The sequence below is a fragment of the Quercus robur genome, chromosome 1 (genome assembly GCF_932294415.1).
Source record: "Quercus robur chromosome 1, dhQueRobu3.1, whole genome shotgun sequence".
NCBI lineage: Eukaryota > Viridiplantae > Streptophyta > Magnoliopsida > Fagales > Fagaceae > Quercus > Quercus robur.
The window spans coordinates 53,856,235-53,873,309 of NC_065534.1; the positions used below are offsets into that span (position 1 = coordinate 53,856,235).

The 17,075-nt window shown below is 35.5% G+C and overlaps 1 protein-coding gene and 1 pseudogene across 1 annotated transcript; one reads left to right on the forward strand and one right to left on the reverse strand.

Moving 5' to 3' along the window:
• The first annotated feature begins 836 nt into the window (after positions 1-836).
• On the forward strand, positions 837-7,960 carry LOC126691832 (ubiquitin carboxyl-terminal hydrolase 2-like). Its single transcript, XM_050387052.1, has 6 exons — positions 837-988; positions 1,711-1,758; positions 2,663-2,709; positions 6,596-6,642; positions 6,775-6,877; positions 6,994-7,960. Exons 2-6 carry the CDS (start codon positions 1,728-1,730, stop codon positions 7,768-7,770), a joined length of 1,005 nt encoding a protein of 334 aa, XP_050243009.1. The 5' UTR covers positions 837-988; positions 1,711-1,727; the 3' UTR covers positions 7,771-7,960.
• A 2,780-nt stretch (positions 7,961-10,740) lies between these two features.
• LOC126691833 (ATPase family AAA domain-containing protein At1g05910-like) lies at positions 10,741-16,811 on the reverse strand (annotated as a pseudogene).
• Positions 16,812-17,075: the final 264 nt, after the last annotated feature.

The following is a 17,075-nucleotide window of genomic DNA, read 5'->3' on the forward strand; positions in this document are numbered from 1 at the left end:
TTCCTCATTAATGCGGCCAGAACGTTAGTTAGGTGCATTCAATGCGGAGGTGACAGTTTCTCCTTGAATTGTTTCTACACCATACGCCCATGGGTATTCTATTGTACTTGTCCTTCTCCTGGGGGCGCTCTGGGAGGCTGCCTTTATCGGCGTGCTGTTCTTTCCTCTTGGGATTTGGGATGCCGAGAGCAAGATCGTCCTTGACAACATTTCTAGGCTATTTGGGCTTTCTTTGTTCGTCCTCGGCCATTTCTCCCTCCTCGGCGTGGGTCTTGGGTTCAGTATAAAGTGAGCCGGGGTTGTCAAATTCTTTGGCCCCACAATAAGTTTCAAATTTGCAGTGTGAGAATTTTTTTTTTTTTGTGATAAAGATAAGTCCCTTAATTTAAGAGATAAAAGAGTTTGGTCAAATAGTGGGGTCCACTATTTTTAATTTATTTACAATTATGTCATTAAAAACATTTTTTGTATCTTGAAAACACCCATTTATTCGTTTTTCAAAATCATGTTCAAAATTAGAAAAATAGGATACAAGTTTTTGTACACTGTATTTAGAAAATATTAGCCAAACAATAAATTTAAGTGTGAGATCCACAATTTTATAGAGGGCAAAATAAAAAACTATACCGTTTATTTCAATTCAGGCATAAGCTGTGAGTTCTAATTAGCTCAATTGGTAAATGTTTTGATGGTTGTATAAGAGATCTGGGGTTCAATCGCCATCTACACAAAAAACTTATTGGTATCATCAGGAGCGGACCCCACTATTTGACCAAACTCTCTTTAAAAAAATAAATAAATAAATTAAAAAAAAAAAAAAAAAAAAAAAAAAGCTATTCTTTGTTAAGCTTTAAGTGCAGTTTCTCACTCCCTCTCGGAAAACTTCATAGTATAAATCCAAACAAACAAATACTTCAAATTAAAATTTAAAACACAAGCTTCCGTAATTTTTGTTCTCGCTCATATTTCTACTTTCCCAGACCCACAGGTTCTCTCTCTCTCTCTCTCAAATTTGTATGAAAAATTAATAATACATGATTCATTCTCGTTTTCCCTACCCACCAACTGGTTCTTCAAGAAAATTGAAAATAAACTTAACTTTCATATAGATTTTAATTATTATTCTAACTTTAATTTATGTATCTAAAGTCTAAAATATTCAGAGTCAGATTCTAGGGTTTCTTGTTCTCCATTTTTTTTTTTTTGCCATGGAAATACTATTTTAGCTTTGTGGGTAGTTATAGTTTCTCCAAAACAAAACCCTTTATAGACATGAAGCCCAGGTTTTGTGAAATGGAATATATGCACAAAAATAACGGGACCATAATTTTGTTGCAATTTATTTATTTATTTTTTAAATTTTACAATTTAGCTTTAATTTTCTTAAGATTTTATTTTTTTGTTCTAATGAATTAAAATTAGAATTGATCAGATTTCACGTATTCTCTCTCTGCCTTTGTATTGTGTTTTGTGTATAGACGTGTGAGTGAAGTTGTCTCACATTGAATAGTAACGAGAAAAGTGAGTTATTAATATAACATAGTTGGGTCAAAACTCATCACATTAAGCTTTTGGCTTATATGGGGCCAATTTTTTTTTTTTAATTTTATTTACTATCTATAAATTAATTAAGTAGTTGATTTCCTTTAATCGTTCAAGTTATTTGATTCTTATGTATGCTTTCTAAATTACCTTATTTCATTGTTGCAGCTTATAGATTTACAGTCATGTCTTGGTGCACAATTGAATCTGATCCCGGTATGCTTTTGAGAATAGTTCTTTTTTCCTTTTGTTTTAAAGATTTTGCAAGATTCTTTCAAATGAAACAGACGAGCCTTGTAGCTCAAACTGTTTAGCACCTTTTGATGTTTTCAATAAAGACATTTAGGGTTCAAGTCCTCCCTCTCTGTTGTAACTATCCAATTATCAACCAAAAAATTTAAAAAAAAATGATTATTTTTAAATGAAATAGATTAGTTGATGAAATTGAAATAAGCTAAATCTTGAAGATTGAAAGAAATCTATTATAGGTAACTTCAATCCATCCTTGTTTGATTTTAGCCCAAGGTGGGTGATTTATTGTTCATTGCCACTGTTGATTGTTTTATCATGAAGTCCTTCAAGGTATTTGGTACTGCTCTTTAGCAGTTTCATTTTAGGCGTGAGAGCTCCTTCCCCTGTGGACATTTTATCGGCTAGTTCCACTTAATGCATTAGATTTATGAAAATATAAGAATCGTAAAGTCTATTCACTAACTAGGAATCTTAAAGCTTTTGTCAACGATAGTCAATTCTCCAGTCCTTGAGGAAAAAAAGAAAATCTCTAGAAGAGGAGAGAGCATTTGTTGAATTTCTGATGGGGGTTTCATCCTAGCCACCTCCCCCCAATCACCCTTGGGAACCTTAGCCTCATAAAGAAGCAGTTTAAGTTCCGATTCTTCTGCTGGAGGAATTGGATTTGTTGAACTTTACTGCAACATCATTTCCTTTGTTTTTGTATACATTCTGTTAATTCATAAGAATTTTATAGAATTTCTGACAAGGCTCTTTCCTAGAATTTCTTTTTGTATAAAATTTCAAATGATGCTTTTATGTATGTGCATATGTTTTTTCTTGGTTTTCACGGGGACATTGTTTCTAAAATTCGTACCTTGCATTGCAGGTATTTTTACAGAACTTATACAGCAGATGCAAGTTAAAGGCGTGCAGGTAAGTGTCTTGGATATATATGATATATTTGGTTCAAGCTCAATCAATTTAATGTTGCTAAAAGTGGCCAATGTTTTTGAAAGCTCACCCAAGCTCTTGTCCAAATAGATTTGCCAACCTACTACCTTTTTTGAGTAATATTTCAGTGCAGGGTTTTTTTTTTTTTTTTTTTTTTTTTTTTTTTTTTTAATAGGTAAGAATAATTTATTGAAAAGATGCTACTTCATGAAAAGAGACACGAAGTAGCCTAAAGAATTACATCATGAAAAAATATCTACATATGAATTGACTTTTTGAAAGATGGAACATAATTACTATCTGTAAGACCCAAAGCAAAGGGCCACTCATAAAGAGAACTAATTCAGTGCTGGTGTATTGTCTGGAATATTAATTTGGACTGCCTCTATGCAGCAGAACAAATTTGTATAAACTGGAAGTATTTAGTGAAATGTGTTATGATAAAATGAAAAATGAGTTATTTACATAGGGAATTTTACAAGATTAGGGTCTATATTTGGATTCTAAGTGATTTGGGGTTCCTAAAAATTTCTCCTTGATTGGAGAGGGACTTAGGTAATAGTCACAGAATTTGAAGGGTTTAGATGGCCACATCCACCTAAAAGGCATTTCAAAACTCACTTGAAGTTGTTTCTCAACTTTCAACATGGCATTGCTGCCTTTACCATATTGATACCATTCCTCATTACCATTGCCCAATACACTGCCATTGTTGTCCCCCCCCCCCCCCCCCCCCCCCAACAAGTTATTTATTTATTTTTTCCACTCAGGAAAAATAGAGGCCAGTATGTCAAGGCATGCTTTGTGGCAGAAGCTCACATGCTGTACATTGCAGTCTTCCATAAGCAAACTTTCAATGAGGTGCATCATAAGCACAAAATGTTGAACTTCGATCTCAGTTGCTTAATTATTTTCTCTCATTGTTAATACTACTGACACCATTACTTGTTGCACTAGGCATCATCCACGTACCATGTAGTTGAACTTTGATTTCAGTTGCTTCATTTTAGCATGCTGTAAAATCATGATCCCAAAATAAGTATTAATCAGTTTTACTGCAGTCTTTGAAGTTTTCTTATACTGCAGCACCATTGCTTTTGGTTATCAGGGATTCTGTGGGTAACTTTTTTATTTTTATTTTAAATGTTCATGATAGGTTGAGCTTTTATCTCTCTGTTTTCTTCTTTTGGATGCAAAGGTTGTACATCTTGTTGAGACAATTCTTTGCATCCATCAACTAGCTGTTGGCGCATGCGATATGTGTGATATATATTTGCAACTGGTAATGGTTTTAGAAAGAATAAATTTTAGTGTTAGTGCGATTAAAGCAAAGGAGGTAAAACCTTATTAGATAATCATGTTAATTTTTCCATTAAAAAAAAGTAAAAGATAATCATGTTAATCAGAGAGAAGAATTTATAGGTATCGTGGAACAGATGGGTAGAAGAGTAAAGGCCAAATTTTTATTTATTTTTTTTTTTTTTGAGAGGAGAAATTGAATAGAAAAAGATAAAGAAATAAATTAAACCAGTCACTAACCTGTGCGATGTACGGAAGTGTTCATCAAAAAGTTCAATAAATGAAAATATTCATATTAATATTAGATCATTTGTGGAGAAGATCAACATAGTAAAAATAAATTATATGTAGGAAAGGTAAAACATAATTTAATCAATTTTTTTTTTTTTTTGAGTTTATTTAGTTGCTAACTTGTGCAATGCACCGAGAAGTTTGACAAAAAATATTTATATACGGTAACTTCCCTACAATTCAGATTCTTTTCCAAATTCATATTAAAAACACCAAGTCACCTTAAATCATACCCAAAAAATTCACTGAACCCACAAATTGTTCCCAATTATAAATTTAAATTTGCAGATAAAATCCCAAACTCTAATCTCAATGCACAACCTTAGAGACCATTGTGATTCAATTAATCTCCTTTCTACCGTATAAACCTATCTCATTTGTAAAACCTAGAATTGTTTTCAAAAATTAAATACCAAAACGTTAAGACCAATTCCAAGTTCAATCCCAATCCCACCTTCAGTAGTCTACCAAATGAATCAAATTCTCTAACGTATGACCTCATATTTATCAACAATTCTTATCCGAATATATATTCAAAAACACTAAGTCACCTTTGAATTAGTTTGCAGAGAAAATTCTAAACACTAATCTCAATGCACAAACCAACCACAAAATAAATCCAAAAAAAAAATAAAAATCAAACCTACTTCTCAAAATGCCCTAAATTTTCAAATACACAATCTTTGAGTCCATTGTGATTCAATCCATCTCTGTTCTACTATATAAACCTATCTCATTCACAAAACCTAAAAATGTCTTCAAAAGTTAAATACCAAAATGTTAAGACCAAGTCCAACTTCAATACCAATCCCACCACCAATAGTCTACCAAATCACTACACAACCAATGTAAAATTTCACCAGATGATTTTATATAATCCTGAAATTTCACCAGGAAGCTAATTAATAACATTATAACATCTCTATATCAACAAATAAACATATAAAGGTAATAGCATGGGTTCAAATGCACCACTACATATACTATCAAATTCTTTCCCAATCAATTAGTGAAAATGAAATCAAAAGTTCCAGTACACATCTTTCCAATTTCCATTGATCTGCAAAACAAAGTGACACCACAAAATCTTCAACCAAACCAAAAAGACCCAGATAAAAAGAAAACCCACACTTTAATTGGATTGGTAATATTGGGCATCAAATTTTTAGACATCACATGGTTTGAAGTTGACTATTTTGTCAATAGCATGGCGAAATCACAACGGGATACTCGATATCTCACACCAGAGAGGAGCTAGGTCCGAACTGGCTGATGTTTTTTTTTTTAAAACCAACCTAACGAACCTGTTAATACTAATAGCATCAAGAATTGTTTTAAATTATATTTGAACTTGTTTTATTTAAAAAAAAAAAATTAAATTTTCAACAGAATAGTTTAGGAACTCATAGGAAAACAAATATTTCAGAAGCCATCACATGCACACTCAACCTTATCATTAACTTCCCAAAGAAGCCCCATGCCTTACCTTTCCATCTCTCTGTCTTCCTCTTCCTTATGTGGCTTTCTCTCTGAACTCCAAGATAATTTCCACTTTGGTCAGATTCTCTTCTGGATTTCTTGATGTATTCTGAAATTTCGAAGATGAAAAACATATTAGATCAAGTTAAACTCAAGCCTTAACAAACCACAATTCAGACGCAAACACAATCCATTTGCAACTTAAGTCAAGTCTCAGATGGTACTGACTACAGAAGTGAAGTGTAAAGACAGGGACTGAAGTAGAGAAGGAAGAAACTGAACCGCAAATGGGTCTAAGGTTTTCAGTTTTTCGGTTTCTTGTGTATGGTCTTGTAGTCGGGTTTTATAAAGAGTATTGGTGTAAAGTTAAAAAAATAAAGAAAAAAGTGAATGTGTAAAATTGTGGAGGGTGCAAAGCTTACGTGGCAAGCTCTAAGGAAGTCAACAAAAAGTCTTAGTCTTCGGTTTTATAGTATATATAGATAATAGTAAAAATACTGTGATATCATTTTTTATATTACCATGTATGGATTAACAAGTTCGAAGCTTGACATTAACTCAGTGCTTGGGTTTATACAATTGCATAACAAGGATAAATTAAAGATAGAATTTGAAATGAAATACTTGGTTTGAATTCCAGTAGCATATTTCATTTTAGAATACATGTTTTTTATTTATTCAATATTTCTTATAGATTTTACTCCAAAGTAAAAAAAAAAAACCAACCCACCCATAAAGGGGCGTTAGCAGTATCTTTTCTTGTATTTGATGATGATGATGCCTTGATGTCTCTTCTCAGGTAGAGGAGCTATATTCATTGGACCTTGATTCTCTGAACAATCTTCGGTTAGTTCTCTAACATCTCATTGCCCTTTTTTTTATCCCTTTGCAGGCATACATGTGTTAGCTGAAATATTTATGCTTGAAGTTTTTGTGTCCCCCCCCCCCCCCTCTCTCTCTTCCCCCTTTAAAATGTAGGCCTGTATATGGGTTGATTTTTCTTTTCAAATGGCATCCGGGGGAAAAGGATGACCGTGTTGTAATCAAGGACCCAAACCCTAATTTGTTTTTTGCAAGCCAGGTCAGTTTCCCCCCTTTTTTTTGGGATAAATAAGGTCATTTTGCCAGGGATTCACTTTTGCGCTTAATAAGTTTGCCAATTTTCCTGATCTCAAGTTTATTTTGGTCACTGATTAGGTAATCAATAATGCTTGTGCAACTCAAGCAATCTTGTCTATCCTCTTAAATTGTCTGGATATTGATATTGGCCCAGAGTTGTCAAAGTTGAAAGATTTCACAAAGAATTTTCCACCGGAACTAAAAGGTTTGGCTATCAATAATAGTGAAGCTATACGCACAGCCCATAATAGTTTTGCGAGGCCTGAGCCTTTTGTTCCAGAGGAGCAGAAGGCAGCTGGAAAAGACGATGATGTGTACCATTTTATAAGCTATTTACCTGTTGATGGAGTTCTGTATGAGCTTGATGGATTAAAGGATGGACCCATTAGCCTTGGTCAGTGCTCTGGTGGGCAAGGTGACATGGATTGGCTGCAGATGGTGCAACCAGTTATCCAGGAACGCATTGAAAGGTATTCCCAGAGTGAGATTAGATTCAATCTCTTGGCAGTCATCAAGAACAGGAAGGAAATGTATACTGCAGAACTCAAGGAGCTCCAGAAGAGGAGGGAGCGTATCTTGCAGCAACTGGCTGCCTTACAGCCAGATAGACTGGTCGGCAATAGTAATGTTGAAGCACTGAACAAATCTCTTTCAGAAGTGAATGCCGGGATAGAAGCTGCTACTGAGAAGATCTTAATGGAAGAGGAAAAGTTCAAGAAATGGAGAACAGAAAATATCCGCAGGAAACACAATTACATACCCTTTTTGTTCAACTTCCTCAAGATTCTTGCTGAAAAGAAACAGTTGAAGCCTCTTATTGAGAAGGCCAAGCAGAAAACAAGCAGCTCTAGGTGAAGGGTATTTCTGGTTAATTATAAAATTAGTCTGTGAATTTATTCTGGCTTGAAAACATCTGAAGCCACATGTTTTCATATTTTCCCCTGGTTAGCTTAAGACACCTGAATTTCTTTTTAGGTGAACCTATTCCAAAATTTACTTGCATTCCCCAGGTAATGAAATATGCTCTCGAGTTACTTTGTTGACATTTTAGGACGTGATTGTGGGAATGAGAGACAAATCCATGATAGAACTTTGTCAGTACATAGGTTGTCTTGAATATCACCTTTTATTTTGGAAAGCAACAGAAAATTGTATTGATTAGGATTTTTTTATATAAAAAAAAAAAAAAATTAAAAAAAAAAAAAAAAAAAAGGTGCAAGATATTGGCGACTTCCTTTGGTTAGTGCAAAATCAACAAAACTTGAGATCCTTTGGCTGGATGTAATGCAATCCCAGTTTTAATCTCAAGCACCCTGGAAAATTAGAGTATAAGGTCACTGGTAAGCAAATGAACTTCTTGAGAACTACTTTTTTACATGCATGTCAAATTCACAAGAGCAGTGTTAATGTAGAGGCCTGAATTTGAGGTTGAATGTTTAGCTGATTTGGTCGTGCTTTATTACAATTGAACAGGAGATATTCTTAGTGCCCGTTAGATCATTTTGGGCCAAAAATCACATTGGCGTTTTCAAAACATGATTTTTGGTATTTTTTGGTAAAATTTTGAAAGCGTGCTTTTAGGCCCCATAAACGTGATTTTTTGCATTTTTGCATGGCGTCCTTGAGCAGCAATTCCAAATTGTAACAAAACACAATAATATTACCATCGGAATTTACCCTGATATTCTAATGACAAAATGCAATCTATTCTTGGAGAATCTAACAGTGTAACTAGTTGCAGACAACTTGCCGGTGACATCTTCATCTCTCAATTTTCTTTTCTTTTTTTTAAAAAATTATTTATTTATAAAAGACGGTAGAGGATTGGGAAGAAATTGAGAGTAAGAAGCAAAGAAAAGTGTTCAGGGAGTATTCCCAAAGAAACTATGGGTCTGTTTGGTACGTGTGTTTAAATAACAGTTTTTAATTTTTTTGGAAATACTGCATTAAGACTGTGAGAGTTGGAGCTAAGATCTTTTTAGCTTGATACATTCCGCAAAGTGCATTTTATATATTTATATACAAATACATATAAGTATTGTAAGGACTCAATTTGTAACGATCCCAAATTCGTATTGAGTTCGAACGTTAAAGGCTCAAACAATAAATTTGTAGAGCGTGGATGTCAAAGAACTAGATTAACTCCAAAAGAAAAACGATTAAACTTAACATTTATAGATGGATTAACACCAATATAACGATCAATTTCTCCTTAAAACAAGTTCAGTTCTTTATTTCATAAGGTTTTCTTCTAAATACTACTCGTTTAGAAGTTCTGATTCCCTTTTCTCAATGCATTCTTCCATGTTATATACTGCCCTCTTGATGTTATCTTCACCACACACGTGTAGGTTAGGTTCGGAGGATCCCTTCCTGTTCCATCCAACACCTTCTGGAACCTCCAACCAGCAGTTGTAAAGCTGCTTCATCACTGTTCAGGCATCACCTCCACATTAATGCGGCCAAAGAATTGGTTGAGAGGCAATTAATGCGGAGGCAGCTGTTGTTAAAGATATTTGTTTACCTTTTCTTTCTTACCCTTGGTCCCATGTCCCACATTTAGTGATAATGTAGCTCTGAAGTGTGTTTGTTCGTTCTCGAACACATATTGCCGAGAAGGATTTTGTCATCGGACGAATACTGAACTCACCTTACGTGATATCTACTCTTCTTTTCATTTGGTTACCCTTATAACCTGATATGGGCCTCCTCGGACAGTTTTACGTCCTCGGATGGGCCATAAGCCCAGTTAACACGGTTTTAATAATTATTGATTAACCGGCCCCCACAAGTATATATACAAATATACATATGTCCATATATTTGAGAATATGTACGCTAACCCCTTGTACATTTGTTTGACGAATATTTTCTTTGACTTTAGTGTTTATATGCACTAAAGTCCTTTAGTCTGCATAAATTCACTTCCTTTAGTCTTTTTCAACTTTTGGGACAAAGGATTGGGTCATAGTTTTTGTATTTTTATCATTTTTTTCTCTTAAAATATAAATTTCCCATAAATTACTCACACTTTGAAACCTAAAATATTGAATTTTATAAACTAATTATATAACCAATTCAAATATTAAAAAAAAAAAAAAAAAAAAAAAAAAAAAAAAAAAAAAAAACGTGTAAACATGCAAACTACCACTATCAAATATAAATTTATATGCATTCAACCACTCAAATTTTAACTGCCAAAAATTAATACAAAACGTATAATAAACAACACTTTAATATACTAAAATATATGATTATTATAAAAATAAAAAACACCATTACATATTATATATAGATAGAGTTATAAAACATTCAGCCAGAGAAGTGAACAGAATTTAAAATGATAATAATAAAAAAAAAAAGTTGAAAAGTGCTGTAAAACAGTAACAGAGAGAGAGAGAGAGAGATACTGGTGCCGCCTTAGACTGGAGCAGAAGCTTGGAGCGTAGCAGACGAGAAGTCACGTGGGACTACGAACATCATTTTTATTTTCCACCGCTTACAACGTATCATTTGGGCTGTAGATAAGTGAAATAATATAAATAAATAAAAAGGTGAAAAAGTATTATTTAAGTAAAAGAGGTTTCTTTAAAAACCTTCTTCCCTCTCTCTATATGTGTGTTAAAAATATTTAATATTCTAAAAAAAAAGAAGTAAAAAAGAATGTAATAGAGATAATTTGATGCGGGTGTTTTTGTAAATTAGTTGTGGAAAAGTAGATTTGTATTGTAAAATAGTAGGAAAATTTTGCACCCACTGGTTTTCCAATTTATTCAATATTCCTTAGTATTGTAAAATAAATGAAATAACAAGGCAATATAAAGATATGTAAATATGAAAATATATATTAGCTTCTTTACTCAAGTGGTCACCCATACAATGTTAAAATTAGCAATGAATGCATGTATTGTCTCTCTACAACTATCTCAACTTCACATACATATAGAGGAAACGTCAATTGAAACTGTATGTAAGCGCATCAGAAATTTGCCTCATCCTCGGCAAATTTCAACAAATACTTCAAAATTGAAGGCTTAGGATCATCTTTTACTTTGGCTTTGGTTTCAAAAACACCCTTCATTATTCGTGTGTAAAGCCTTTCAAGCTGTGGAATGTTGTAGCTAGCTGTATGCTCCACAAAAAGCAGCTTGACAGATTCCACTTGGTTTGAAATATTATCACCATCAGACATTATGACATCTTCTGCAGAAGTTTCATGCTGATTACCATCAGCAGAAGAGGTTTCTGGCCTTTCAGGATTATTTGTGTCATGTGACTGATCAGGTTTCTTAGATGACTTTGCCTGCAGTTGTGAATCTTGATGATGCCTTGACTTATCTTCTGCTGTTGAAGCTGTAGCTAGTGTAGCAATATCAGCATTCTTCTTTGGTCGTTTCATGATTGCCCCATCATAACTTTGATCCAGATTAACCTCTAGTTGGTGGACATTATGAAGTAGTGCACTCGCTCTGCTAACAGTACTTCCCAGCTGCACAACAGGGTTAGATGATGGGAAAGTAAAAGTATAACCTGCCATATCATCTGGCAAATGCACAGGACCACCTTGGGCAGCAATCTTGTCACAGTATGCAACCAATGCAGGGTCCATTTGTGAAAGCATCCCATGCACCTGAGGTAGAAATAAAACTAGGGAATAAGTTTATGACATATAAGCGAGCACCCAGAACTCAAAAAGGAATGAACATATAATCTTACTGCATCTTGAAGTTCGTAAGCTCTAGTAACAATCCTAGGGCCGTTATAATCATTTCCGTTGTAAGCCTTGGCATTGGATACAATGAGATCTACTTCTTGCAAGAATGTTGAACACGTACTATACTGCTTAGAATCCACACGCTGAAGTAGAGTAGACATGTCCATAGGGTTCTGGATGATTGAACAGTTGTTTGGAGCATCCTCATCCTCATCCAAGACTGGATAATGGAAGGCACTAAACCGTTTATCATATAAAATCCGGTTGCAAACATCTCTAAGGCACATCCGCAATTGGCGAAGGGCATGCTGCTCAGCTTCTATCTTGGCTTTTAACTCAGATACCTTTGGACCACTTGGCAATTTTGGTGCCTTGGGAAGTTCAGGGAGCTGGGAGGCTGACTTGGGCGATTTTTTTGTCATGCCCTCTGACAAAGCAGCTTTAATTAAGTGGTCAAAAAACAATGATTTGTCTTCGGTGGCTGGTTTGCTGACTTGGTAGCTGACCCCAAACAAGAAAACAACAATAACAAACATTAGAGTACGAAATTAACTATAGGCAGGAAAAGAACTTCTGATATGATATAATTGACTTATGAATAAAAGTTCTCAAGAAAATAAAGTTTCATAAGAAGACGTACTTCACAAATTTTAGGTTCAATGTATCGGGTTTAGAAACTATTAACATTAGCCAAAAACGCTAAGTTGAGTAAAAACCATAGTGCACATCTAGTAAGCATTTGAAAAATATGCATCAAAAGAGAAGAATTAAAGTTTTCAGAGTCAGAATCTCCAATATAAGACTATTGAAAGAATTGAAATACATGATTTTTTAACATGAAAATTACCAACATTTAAATTAGTACCAGATTACTATTTGAAAATAGCTTTCCAAAAACAAAGAGAGAGAGAGAGAGAGAGATGAATGCATACACTGAACGGTGAGAAAATACTGAAGAAGGCACATCTTCAATTTTAGCAAGTGGAACCGAGGATGTTCCAAGTAACAATATAGGTAAGTCAGAAGGCAGTTCTTCCAGCAAAGTCTGCAGGACAGCCCTGAGCTGCTCGTGTGCCTGCGAGTGCAATGTCAAGCCCATCAAAATTAGACAGCAGAGAAGCAACACAGAGTAGTAGATCAAGGATTTTTGAAGCACATTAAAAAAATAAATATGAATTAAGCATGCAAAAATGGTATATTTAGCACGAAATCCACATCAGTTATGCAAAAATCATCACTCACATTATCCCACCAAAGGTTGAACTGAGGCAAATAGAGTATTGATGGAGTAGTTCTCCTTGATTCACCAAATATATGTACTAGTGCCTCCTCTGGTGTCTTTGCACTAGGATCTGAAAGAAGAGACGGAAGTCCTAGGGAATGAACAGGAAATTTATCCATTTCATGTAAAATTGCTGGCCCAATATTATCCAGCCCAGTACCTTCACCACCATAAATCAGAAGTCGGGCCTATAGACAGCAGCAAAACTATAGGAGGGCATAGAAAGCTTGGTCAACTCTGATGACATTGCAATTGGAAGAAATATATCTGATATAGTATTCATGACTTTCTGAAGATGTCTTTGTAGACATGGCGCAACTACTGAAGATAGTGGCCTAGAGTGCACAACAGCACCACGGTGAGCAGCTGGGGTAATTGTTGACATGGCCTCAATAAAGTGATACTTCTCAACCTCTACTGAATCAACATCAATCACAAATTTGTCATCACTTGTGTAAACCTGAGGATATTTTTCATGAAAAGCACAGATGGCAGCTTCAGTGCACAGAGCTTTTAAATCAGCTCCACAGTAGCTTACACAACAAGCTGCAAGTTCCAATTTTAGTTCCTCGGAAAGAGGATGTTTCCATTTTCGAGTGTGAATGTCCAATATTTCAGCACGTGCCTCATAACCAGGCAAAGGAAAGTTAAATTCACGATCAAATCGACCAGGGCGTCGCAAGGCTCCATCAATGGCATCAATCCTGTTGGTTGCTCCAATTAAAACAACTTGTCCACGAGAATCAAGACCATCCATTAAAGCAAGCAACGTAGACACAATAGAATTATGAATTTGTTCTTGTTTGCTAGACCTCACAGGAGCAAGTCCATCTATTTCATCAAAAAAAATGATGGAGGGCTGATTCCTTTGTGCTTCCTCAAAAAGTAGTTTCAATTGTCTTTCGGCCTCACCAACCCATTTGCTTAGAACATCAGCTCCCTTACGCATGTAAAAACTCACTTTCTGGCCAGCCTTTGAGGCAGCACAGGCTAATGCTCTGGCAATTAATGTTTTCCCAGTGCCAGGAGGACCACATAACAATACTCCTCTTGGTGGGGTGATGTGATAACTTGCAAAGAAATCTGGATATAATAAGGGAAAGAAAACCATTTCCTTCAAAGCATCAATATATTTAGAAAGCCCACCAATATCATTAAAACTAACACTCTGATCATCAACCTGTAAAGGTTGAATGTCTGCCCCTACCTTAGAGCTCAGGCCAGCAGTAAAAGCATCACCTTGATTCTGATGATCCCAACCTGATAAATATGCAGCAACATCATTCAATCCCCATACTGTACTTGTCCCATGCATCTCTTCTAGTCCCCCAAGAAGCCAAGGAAGTCCAGATCTGCTCCCACCACCTCCCCCACCGCTGGGAATTACTGCAGGGCCTTGGTCCAGCTCATCCACAAGAAAAGAATCATCAGAAGAATCTTCAGCTGGACGCTTATGAACTCTTGATCCACTACCGTTCCTTACACCCCGACCAACCTTATAATTAATCCCCATTCCTTGGTGTAATACTCTTTGAGGAGATCTTATTGGTCTTGGACATGGCTTACCTTCTTCCTGCATAGACAGTCTTTGTATTTCTGCACGATTTCGCAAATCATATCTCCTCCCTCCCTCTTGTTCTTCTTTTCCCTCTTCTTCATCATCACCATCGTCCTCTCCTTCACCATCATCCTCATCATCTTCACCCTCATCTTCTAATTCCATAGACAGTTCTTGAACATATGCACGATTTTGGAGATCATATCTCCTCCTTCCCTCTTGTTCATCATCACCTCGGACTGCAACCTCTCCTTCATCTTCACCTTCACCTTCACCTTTATCATCATCTTCATTTTGATTATCATCTGAGACGGCATCAATATTATCGACAACGTCATTCCCAAGATTAACCTTGTCATGATCTTGACCAGCCTTCTCTACTGAAGTACCTTCGAACTCCATAGACAGTGTTCGTATACCTGCATTTCGGAGATTGTATCTCCTCCTTCCCTCTTGTTCAACATCACCTTGGACTGCTTCCTCTCCATCGTCTTTACCTTCAACTTTATCATTGTCTTCATTTTGACCATCATCTACATCTGCGTCAATATTATAGTCAACATCATTCCCAATATTATCCATGTCATGATATTGATCAGCCTTCTCTACTAAAGTACCTTCTAATTCCATAGACAGTTTTTTTAAATCTGCACAATTTCGGAGATCATATCTCCTCCTTCCCTCTTGTTCATCATCACCTTGGACTGCATCCTCTCCCTCATCTTCACCTTCAACTTCACCTTTATCATCATCTGAGTCAATGTCATTATTGTCAACATCACTCCCACTATTATTATGAACCATGTCATCATCTTGACCAGCCTTCTTCTTTACTGAAGTAGTAGAAGTACCTTGCTGCTCATCATCATCATCAGACACTACACACAACCGTTTTTCTTCTCTTGCCATTGCTTTAGGTATTGTTGGTTTAGTCTCCTCCATATTAATCTTCCTACTACGATTGGGAGATGATAACTCATCATCATCGTGACTCATAGTCATGGAGGGTCTCATTAAATCTTCTTCTTCTTCTTCATTCTCTGTTCCAGAAGAACTCTCCGTGTAATCCTCCTCATTATTGGGAGTAGTGTGGACACACAGCATTTTGACAATCTCAGATGCGGTAGTCCTGCTGGTCTTGCTCTTGCTCCTGCTCTTTTGCTTCCTGATGTTACTTGTATAGTACATATACGTCCTTCTGTACATTTTTGGCCGCCTCTGCAGCCTATTGCTCGTTGGCACCGCCATTGCCTCTCCTCCTCCTCTTGATTTCTTCAAGCAAATTCTTTACAAATCCTGTGAGGAAATTAAAAGGTTTATGAAAAGTGTGAGAAGTTCTAAGTAACATTTTTATGGAATTTTTTTTTCTATCAGAAGAGTTATGGAATGTTGGGATTATAAACTAAATATTTAGCAATATGCAAATCAGATAGAATTTCCGTTCTCTTATTTCTTTTAAACCCAACCAGTTTACCTTAAAAAAAAAAATTTCAACTCCTACCATTACCAAATCTCACAAAAACAATAAAAATAAATAAATAAAGTTTATGAAAAGTTTGAGGAGTTCCAAGTAACGTTTATGAATTTTTTTTTTTTTTTTGGGGGGGTGGGGGAATGTTGGGATTATAAAATAAATACTTATCAATATACGTTTAATTTTTTTACTAATCAGACAGAATGTTGGGATTATAAAATAAATGAAAAGTTCTAACTAACATTTTGGCAATCTCATTTCTTTCAAACCTACCAACTCTCAAAAAGAACAACAACAACAACAACAACAGCAGCAGCAACAAAAGCCACACAAAGTCTCATCAGAAGATTCACAATAACACACATGCATATGATTTTATAGCTTTCACCAGTCTTTATTCAAAAACAAAAACAAAATCACAACTCAAACCTCGACAGATTGAGATTTTCCACCGCCCATAACTTCTATCTCGGCATCATGGGTCCCTTTTTTTGTTGCTGAAACGTAGCCTAACAAACAAGAAACAGCTACACAGACTAGCTGCCCTAAGCAGAAAGCAAAACAAAAGACAAAACACCAAACAAAAATAACTTAAGGCCTCTCTGAGAGCACTAGGCTAGAAAAACTTTGAGGAAGATTCATTGGACTTAAAGAAGCCGGAAAAAGATTGAGAACCCCACTTAGCGAGCGAGTGAGCAGCCGAATTCCCCTGCCTATTTACCCACAAAAAGATAAACTCTAAACCCGTCTCATTCTCTATCAAGGCTTTGATATCATGGGTCTGTCTGCTCAGACATTGAGCTCGTCCATGGAGAGACTGGGAAGTCTTTCATGGGGATGCGTGAATTGTGACTTGTGAGGAAGTGGGAAAAGCTAGCATATTGGAGCTAAAAATTTAATTCTACTAAAAGTTACTTTATCTATTTTACTTACATACATATTGCAATAGTGAATCTATTTTAACTTTTAATATAATAAAATAATATAAACATCACAATAAAATAATATAATCATTACAATAAAATAATATATTCTACTATCCAAAAAAAAATTCATAGCGATCACCACAACCATTTCTACCATCAGCCACAGCCACAACAACCACCATCACCATCGCCGGCCACCAGTTTAC

Bases quoted from the DNA above. Each gene is read 5' to 3' on its own strand.
- LOC126691832 (XM_050387052.1), top strand. From the start codon at position 1,728: ATGTCTTGGTGCACAATTGAATCTGATCCCG. The intron at 2,710-6,595 runs GTAAGTGTCTTG...GTCTCTTCTCAG, and splicing joins TGCAAGTTAAAGGCGTGCAG to GTAGAGGAGCTATATTCATT. The intron at 6,878-6,993 runs GTCAGTTTCCCC...GTCACTGATTAG, and splicing joins ATTTGTTTTTTGCAAGCCAG to GTAATCAATAATGCTTGTGC.